This window comes from Triticum dicoccoides, chromosome 5B (genome assembly GCF_002162155.2).
Source record: "Triticum dicoccoides isolate Atlit2015 ecotype Zavitan chromosome 5B, WEW_v2.0, whole genome shotgun sequence".
In the NCBI taxonomy this organism is placed as follows: Eukaryota; Viridiplantae; Streptophyta; class Magnoliopsida; order Poales; family Poaceae; genus Triticum; species Triticum dicoccoides.
In genome coordinates this window covers 366,640,248-366,649,375 of record NC_041389.1, presented here as the reverse complement: position 1 = coordinate 366,649,375, position 9,128 = coordinate 366,640,248, and the positions used below count along the sequence as shown (strand labels likewise).

The following is a 9,128-nucleotide window of genomic DNA, read 5'->3' as shown; positions in this document are numbered from 1 at the left end:
CACAAGATTTTTTTTTTGATATTATAATCATAGGATGCTATGAGGCTGGAATATTTGGAATTGGAGAAATGGAAAGATCATTAAAAATGAAGCTCATGCGCTCAACACTTGGAAATACCTATTGAAACAAGACCTTCTTCTCCTTGAACACAGAGTGAGAATCAAGAACGTGGAATGTCTTCATTGGATTGACAATCATCTACGGTGATATGGTCATACTTTAGTCCTACCATTTAAAATGTTGATGGTACCCAAAACATGACTTGGATAGAGTTTAGTCGTTGGTCAATCTGTTATAACTTTATTTTAAATATTCTGCCTCCTAAATTAATGGAAAAAATATCGTACAATTATTGTCGTACGGTTCCGAGCTTCAAACAAGATCCATTCAGCCCATCACTAAACTTGCCTACCATAGCAATTTCATTATCGTAACTTCCAACCTTGACGATTGACACCTTGGAAATACAAGCGACGACACCACGAATTTCATGACAAGTGACTTACTATATTTTGGAGTTCGATCTAGGTTTTGGGGGGTTCAGTTTCAAAATTTAACATGTGCTTGATCTTGGCAAACAAAGTGAGACGAGCCTATATGCCCTGAAAAATATAGTAGATAAGGCTATGTAAACATAAATTGAGAAAAGATAGTGGATGAGAGAGATGAGGTTGGATTGATATCACAAAGGGAAGAAGATATGTGTAGAAAGATCAATGGAGGGTGGTATGGGTAAAAAAAGAAGGACCAGTGTTGCAACTTGCAAGGATGAATGTTGAAAGTGAATAAAGCTCACTTTTGGTTTTAAAGTAGAAATTGTGATTATTATTAGTGTTATTATTTGGAAAGGGTGGTCTTAGGAAGTGGGTCTAACTGATTTAAAAAAAACTTGCTCACCTAGGTTCAGATCGTGCCCCTCCCCTCCCCTCCCCTGGGTCGCTCCCACATGGCGACCAGGGGGTAACCCTTGCGCCGCCAAGCCCTCGGCCCTCTCTTCCACCTCTCCTGCCTGCCGCCGCCGGGCAAAGCCCGGTTGGCATCCGCGGCGGTGGGATCTCTCCTCCCGCAGCGGCCGGACCTGGCGCGGGTGGCGTTCGGCGGCAGTTGGCGGCGCGTTGGCGACGGGGCGCGCCGGCGAGGGCTCAAGGGGCGACGGCAGGAGCTGCTTCCCCCGGTGGTCGCGTGGGGGCCGTTCGGGGCGCGCCTATGGTGGCTGTGGTCGATCTGCTTCAGATCTGAATGCCGGCGCCTCGGGCGGCGCGGGGATCTCGGGGCGGCGGCCTCGATCGATGGCGCGCGGTGCGGCCTGCCTGGTGGGCGGCACCCGCCGGTGCAGATGGGGGGCCTTCCACGGCTGCGTGGGCGCGGTGGCGCTACGGCGGCTCCTCAATGGCCGCCCGGAGTTCCATGGGAGGCGTCGTCTCCGACTCGATCTACTCCGGTTCGTGCTGGCTACGGTAGCGACTACTGTCGACGCCAATACTGCCTGGACGGATCTGGCAGGTGGGCATGGATCCGAGGGAAACTCCAGGCCAGCGTGGCGGACGCACCAAAGTCGACGCCCTCGGCGCCGATTACCTTCCTGGAGGCTTCTGTGTGGATCATACGCCCCCCACCTCTGCCATGAGCGCAGGCAAAAGCCTCTGTTCCTCTGTTTGGGCGACGATGAAACTTTGGTGTCGTGTTCCTTCCTGAAGGCGTCGGCCGAGGACTGCTCAGGGTGGTGGAGTTGCTGGTAGTTCGCAGTCGACGCGAGATGGCATGTAGGTGGAGTGGTGGGGCATCAACAGTATCATCGACGGTGGGTCTCTGCGGCATGGCGCAGTCGAGTCTCGGCGTCCGATGCGCGGAGATGGACTCGCACAGGAGGAGGAAGCTGTCTGGCGTCGTGGTGGCGTCGACGGTAGCTAGACCATGCAAGGTAGATGCAACAGTACAGCTCTGAAGATGGATTGGTGGCAGGTCTGCGGCGGCCTCATACCCGACAGGCGTCCTGGTTGAGGAGTGCGCCAGACTGGTAGGTGCCCCATACCCGGCAGGCGTCCTGGTTGGGACCTTAGGTCTTAGATGTTTAGGTTTGGCTGCGATGTCTGTTTGGTATTAGGCCCAGACTATCAGCGCCCCTTCATCGATTGGATAGGTGTAGCGACAGTTGTTGCTTAGACGGGGGCTTTAGTCTTGCTGTTGTATGACTTTGTAAGGTCTTGTGAGAATAATTAATAAAGTGGCCGTATGCATCGCCCAGATGCAGAGGCCGGGGGTCATCCTCCTTTTCTAAAAAAAAACTAGGTTCAGATAGTAACAAACATGAACTTAGAATCCTTTTTATATTAGGCTTCCCTTACTATTTGCTTTAAAAAAAAGTAAGTGGCAGTCTCAAGACTGATGACTACAAAAATCTTGCCAACAAACAATCCCTATGGCACCCCTTTTTTTCTTCAAGAAACTAGCACGGATTCTAGCAGTCGCTACGTATTACAGGTCACCCAACATGCATAAAATGCACTGTTTCTAGCCACGGAATAGGAACAAACATATCACGATTGGAGACGGAAAGATCAAGCGAAAATAAAGCGCCTTCTGATAGCCATGTCTTTTGTCCCAATTGCCATTACCATGAGTTTGGCCTATGGGCGCCACACAATTTGCAAGAGGGAGCCTTTTTCCTTGTTTTTCCCCTGCTTTTCAGTAAAGGCCATGGAAAATGATATTCCCTCCGTCACGGTTTAAAAGACACGCTTGGAAATTCTTTGGGACCTAGGTGGTTATCTATTGGTTGTAAGATGGGTTAAGAAATAGCATTCACACTACGCATGCATATAAAAATAGTATATCGGAGTACTAATTAGCTACTAGAAATAAATGCAATGCGCCCTAAACCTTGTCTATTGTGGAAACGCACGCAAATTTAACTGTGCCTTCTAAACTGTGACGGAGGAAGTAGCTGGAGAGAACCCACTTGGTGAGATGGCGAGGTGACGCATCCAGTAGTTTCCAAAATACGCGCTCGTATTTGCACAAGAATGGATGTGCATTTCGTATGAATTCAGAGAATTTCGCCGACTTATCATAAGATATAGTGTATGCCAACTCTTTGGCGGGACGATCCACATCATTCAAATACTCATCCACTTGAAAAAGCTGAACACGGCAGGTGTGATAGTCTGGACTAATTCTATTGTGTGCACGCTCTGGTGGATTCGTGTAGCTTGCAGTAGTGTTGAGTGCGGTGACAAATACATCTCTCTCGTGATCGAAAGATGATGAAAAATAAAGGGAGATGGAGACAAGAAAAGTGGGGCAATTGGAGGGAGTGAGTGAGCAGATCGAGTGGGTGACAGGAGGTGTCGCCTATGGCGTGCGTGGACAACTGGATGGTGCTTGGGGCATGGAGCCTGCGGTTGGGTGCAAGTGCGTCCAACGCAACGGACCACTCGTGACATATCGGGGTGGTGGTGGTGCCTGGAGTGGACTGACTGACATGGGAGGGACGATCCACCACCTATCTATCAGTCTCCAAAAACTGTGATGCGCTTATCAGACATGCATGCATTGCTGACGAGGCTAACATGTCAATGAGCGGAGAGCCCAGCAGCTGCAGCGGCTCTGTTCGTGGATGCTTCCTCGATCTAGCTAGTCAGTGAGAATCAGGGAACCCAAATTATTTAAGGATCTGTGGAAGAGAATCGATGCTTCCAAGACGCGCACGAGCAAGTAGAGCTGATTCTGTGGATTTCGGAGTCACATGATTCCAGTTTTTTATTCTTTTTGAATGAGTTAAAAAAAGTATAAAAAATCCACTAAACAATTTGGTGTGTGTGTGTGGGCGCGCGCTGCGCGTCCGCGTGCGCGTGCGCGCGCGTGTGTGTCTTCAGATTTTGAAAAGGCGTCCCATTTGTTTTTATTTTCCCCACAAATGAGTTGTGTTTTCACAAAACTTTAAATCTGGAGACCATGTTGAGCAATATGCACGCGAGAAGTGCCAGGATATTGATTGAAAAGGGATCATGTGATCCTGATAGTCAAAAGGGGTCTTCTGATTTTATTATGAGATGGAGGGAGTACTTCTCTGCCTGGATTTACAAGGTTTATTAATTTATCCTAAGTCATTTTTGTTAAGTTTGCAGAAAAAGATCAAACATCTACTCCCTCCGACCGGAATTACTTGTCGCGGAAATGGATGTAATTCCAGACGGAGGGAGTATAATACTTAATAAATATATTACAAAACACCGGAAATGCAATCGTCCAAATTTATTAGGCCTCATTGTATTTTGGGTCCAATTTTGATCATGTATTTTGACTAAAAATTTATAAAGTACATGCTAAAAAAGTATATATTACTGGATTTGTATTTGAAAGAGGTTTCTATGACATAATTTTTGAGACATATAGTTTATATTTTATTAGTTAAATTCATGGGTGAAACTTTAGCTCAAAATAAAAGGAGGCCTAATAAACCCGGACGGAGGGAGTATGTAGTGACATCGATTTGGTGTTGTGATCTTTTCTTTTATAATATAAACTTGATCAAATTTTAAAGGGTTTAACTGTAAACTTGCAGGAGAGAGTATATATATATACTTGCACTTGCACATTGGAATAGTTGCTAGAGTCGTCTGAATTTTGTCTTATCGTTGCAATTAGTGAGCAAGTGCTTAGTAGTAAAGCCCACAGCCATATCCGTATCATGACTCATGAGAGCCAACAAGCTTTAATACACTGCCGCAGCGCTGCTCACGGATTGATTAGTTACCACGCGACTGGTTCAATGACTCTTAACTTTCAGCCTGGCGGCGGCCTCACGAGCACGTAACAACAGTGGTCACATATTTTTTTTGACTGCACACATCACCAAGACTTGATTACACTAGGCAAGATAAGATTGTTTTTCTCTCTTCATTAAAGTGCAATTTTGTTAACGCATTAGGTCTAGTACGCAGTACTGCAATATGAAGCGTCGAGGATGCACAAAGCCAAACAAGATAAGATCCGTGAGGTGATGCAATTAACTAATCGATCAGTAGTGGAGTAGTACCGTACGAAGGAACGATCTCAGAAACGGATTCGAGCTCCGAGTCACTACCAGAATAAACCCCTATGCCTACGGCTCAGGCCGTAGGCATAGCCCTGATTCCCGTCGGGATAGGCCTATGCCGACGGCCCCCGTAGGCATAGGGCCGTTGGCATAATATACGTCGGCGTATCTCGGGATGCCGTCGGCATAGAAAAGCCGTCGGCATAGATGATTTGCCGACGGTGTCCGTACATCTATGCCGACGGCCAGGGCCGTCGGCAACATTCCACGCTAACGGTGGCCGCCGTCAAGTGCTGCCCATAGAGGAGACGCCACGTGGCAGAGCTATGCCTACGGTGTAGCCGTCGGCATAGATTTGAAACTGAGGCGATGGTCGATCGATCGACCAGCGGTGGTTGACGGCCTGCACAGATCGATTACCAGCGATTCATAGTCGAGGCGTACGTACGTACGAGTAATACATGCGTAGCGCTGAGAGCTACTGGCCTTGGCAGGTAGCTTCGGAAGATGATAGCGTGCCTGCCTCTCGTGCGCTGTCAGGTCAGGCCGCCGCCACCGTGCCGCCGGTGTCGGTCTTGCCGGAGCGGCCGCGGCTGGTCGCCGGCGCCGCCGCCTCGCTCATGGACCTTGACGTGCGCTTGTCCTTCCACTCCTCGTGGGTTATGTGCTGCTGCCGGCACTCCAGGCTGCAGAACGCCGCCTCGCCCCTGAAAAATCGTGCAACGGAAGCAGAAGCAAAGCAACAGATTAGTATATTGGCTAGCGGTACAACTTGGCCATGGATGCACGTGCATGCAGAAGCGGACAGCTCACGTACTTGTACATGAAGGTGTCGCGACCGGGGCCGAGAAGGCGGCGGCAGAGGCCGCAGTGGCGGAGGAACGCGGCGGTCTCGACCTTGGAGTAGTCGGCCGAGTTGCGCCGGAGCCCCGCCCGCGCCGGCGCCGCGCGCGCGCGGTACGCCGCTAGCCAGTCCGTCCCGGGGGCACCGCTGCCGCCGCCTAGGGCCGCCAACCAGTCCTGGCCCCCGCCGGCGCCACCTTCTTCGGCCTGCACCACCGCCTTGACCAGCTCGTCCTCGTCCTCGTCCTCCAACACCACCGCCAGCACCGACGGCGGCGCGACCTCCGTCAAGCTAGTCGTTCGCCTCATCGGCTTCTTGCAGGCTATCCCCCAGCTAGCTCCACCCCGCACCACAGCCTAGCTCCTCCCTTCACCAACAAACCAAGACGTACGTACGCCTCCGCTCTTGCACGATCCACCCTAGCACATGCACGCTCGCAAACTCCGTAAAAGGCACGAGGAAGCGGGGCTGGGAGGGGGGGACGACGAGGAGGCGGCGGCCATGGAAGTGCGTCCGTGCGTGTGTGGAGAGGAGGAGACGAGGGTGGGAATCTGCGACTGCGAGAGGGTTGGGAGGGAGGAGGGGGGAGATAAAAGAGGAGGAAAAGGATCTGGGCCGTCGGATGGGGTCCCATGACCGATCGGATCCACGTCAGCGCACTGATTGTTATTCCCCTGGGCCCTGGGCCGCCTCGTGCTCGCGCCTGATCGGCAATGCTACACGTACAAACGATTTACAGAGTTTTACAGGATGGTTAACCTTGATTCGTCAATAGGTGAGCGGGATGGCCCATCCTCTGAAAATCAGGGGGGGAAAGATTTGTGATTGGTTGTTAGATGAAAAGAGCGTGTAAAAGCGTGTAAGTCTTTGTATGTCTATCTTTTTGCTGCGTGCTTGTTCTCTTCCGGGCGCTCGGTCGGGGCCTGTCGCAACGTCGTTCGCCGAATTTATTACGATTCCAGGCGCCTCTTGGCAACTTTCATCGGCTTTTTTTTGCTAGTAGTAGGAGGAGGAGGAGCATGATTGTGACCAAGAAGTTTTTGTGAAGGATAGAAAGAGAGGACGTGTGATTCAGCAGCTCGATGCATGAGATGAAAGCTGAGTTTGTGGTTGGGTTACGTAGCAACTGTAGACCTCATATATTATTCATTTACTTTGTAATTCAGAAATGACATATTCAAACCAACAAAGTACATATATGAGTGCCTAACTTGTGTTGAAAAGTTGAAAGGAACAACATGCATCATGCTGTCATCAAATTCATCTATCAATATGCTTGCTAGACTTCTTTTTCTTCCTTCTTTTCGACTCCGCGCCTTGCATGGTTGGTTGTCAAAAACAATGATAATGAGAAGCAGATCATGGATCATCTACAATTATCTACACCACTATAGTTGTTTGTCTCAAAAAATAGCAGAGGTGGTATCTTTTCATCAAACTCGCTTTGGTGTTGATTTTTGGTGTAGGGGTCAGTGCTTAGGTGACTTGGTCTTACTCATATACTATCATAACTAAAGTAGGATCTAGTGAAGTACTCAAACGAAAGACAAAATTGATCGTTGCGCGATCTAGCATAAAAAACATGTGAAATTGGAGATGGAAAAGCTATATATACACCTCCGAGAAATCAAACGAGTCCTCCATCCACTCAACGCAGGTATAAACGCAAGAGAAAAGAACGGGGTTCACTGAAGAATTGATGGTTTCAGCTTAGCTAGAGTTCTTGCCCTTTTCGAAAAAAAAACTAGGGTTCTTGGCGAAATGGTTTCTCAACATGCGTGACTTATATCACACATATTTGTGTTTTTGCATTTTTTTAACATCAAATGATTACATATTTACATACAGAAAGGTATTCCATATTTTTGATTATTTCGGATTTTGTTTTACACTTCATATTTTGTAGGAAAATAATAAATACACATTTTTCATGTGCTACTGACACAGTAGCAAGATTTTGTAGCGGCGACTATGTTTGACTTGCAGAGTTGTAAACTTGTAATATGTTCACCATTGGTAGTGACAACTATGTAAAAGAACCATAAATAGTCTTCCCGATCCCGCATCATGTCATACTCTTCAAGAGTGTTAAATCATACTAGAAAACATGATATTCCTTTTTTAATCAAAATTATAACAGTTCCATTTTAAATGAATACATGTGCTTATCAAGTGAATATTAATCCTCAAATAAATAGCAATAAAGAATATGTAGAAATACACAATGACATTTTTTGAAACTTTCATTGTCATATCCTTTTTTTGGAAAATTCAAAATATCTAATTGTTTGGTAATCTGCAACACTGACTATTTTGGGTACCAAGTATGTAGGAATTTCTTGTCAATATCAATGAAAAGATAATTGCATGGGAAAAATCGATGACGAATGGTATTTGTGCATCATAAATTAATCCAACCTTTTATTCTAAAAGAACGCCTATTCTAAGGTTTGAAATGAGAACATGGAAACCCTGGGGTGTAGAATCATGATGATACGACCACTTCAAAAAAAGTGACACCGGGGCTACAAAAGTAATGTTGCACCTTCTTTTTGCAGATATATGCTGCAACTAAAAAAATAAAAACTTTAATGGATGCACATATTTTGTGAAGTTCATACATTTATATCTTGAACAAAAATAGCTAACTGTCTATGCACAGAAGGAGTTAAAGGAAGGAGAGCCAGAAGCAACACGGTAACTGCAAACAATTTTGTAATGTGCATATGTTGTTATTTGTAGGTGAGTACTTCAACTCTGCATTGGACGATTAAAAGGAAATATTAGTTTTAGATGTGCAACATACTATGTTTCAGCATTGTGGTGCCATATAATTGTTTTTCTTTGGTCCTTCTCACATAAAAGAGCCGTTTATCATACTCGTACACGCTCTCACTCCATTTGTTGTGTCATTTATCGACAAACTATTGTGCCCCTCTTTTGTTCACTAGTAGAAAAACACCTATTAGTCCCGGTTCGTAAGGGCCTTTAGTCCCGGTTCATGAACCGGGACTAATGGGTCGTTACTAATACCTTCCCCCTTTAGTCCCGGTTCTAAAACGAACCAGGACAGATGGTCCTCCACGTGGCCGGTGCGCCGAACCTAGGCAGGGGGGGCCTTTGGTCCCGGTTGGTGGCACCAACCGGGACCAAAAGGCATCCACGCGTCAGCATTCCAGTGCCACCAACTGGGACCAAAAGGCATCCACGCGTCAGCATTCCAGTGGCTGGGTTTTTTGTTTTTT

The 9,128-nt window shown here is 47.4% G+C and overlaps 1 protein-coding gene across 1 annotated transcript; it reads right to left on the bottom strand.

Annotated features, from left to right (window-relative positions):
* Window positions 1-4,968: 4,968 nt before the first annotated feature.
* On the bottom strand, window positions 4,969-6,446 carry LOC119309167 (FCS-Like Zinc finger 5-like). The gene is made up of 2 exons (XM_037585214.1): window positions 5,857-6,446; window positions 4,969-5,746 (listed from the first exon to the last, which is right to left on the bottom strand). The coding sequence occupies exons 1-2, from the start codon at window positions 6,189-6,191 to the stop codon at window positions 5,581-5,583; spliced, it is 501 nt and encodes a 166-aa protein (XP_037441111.1). The 5' UTR covers window positions 6,192-6,446; the 3' UTR covers window positions 4,969-5,580.
* Window positions 6,447-9,128: the final 2,682 nt, after the last annotated feature.

Bases quoted from the DNA above. Each gene is read 5' to 3' on its own strand.
- LOC119309167 (XM_037585214.1), bottom strand. From the start codon at position 6,191: ATGAGGCGAACGACTAGCTTGACGGAGGTCGCGCCGCCGTCGGTGCTG. The intron at 5,747-5,856 runs GTACGTGAGCTG...ACGATTTTTCAG, and splicing joins CGCGACACCTTCATGTACAA to GGGCGAGGCGGCGTTCTGCA.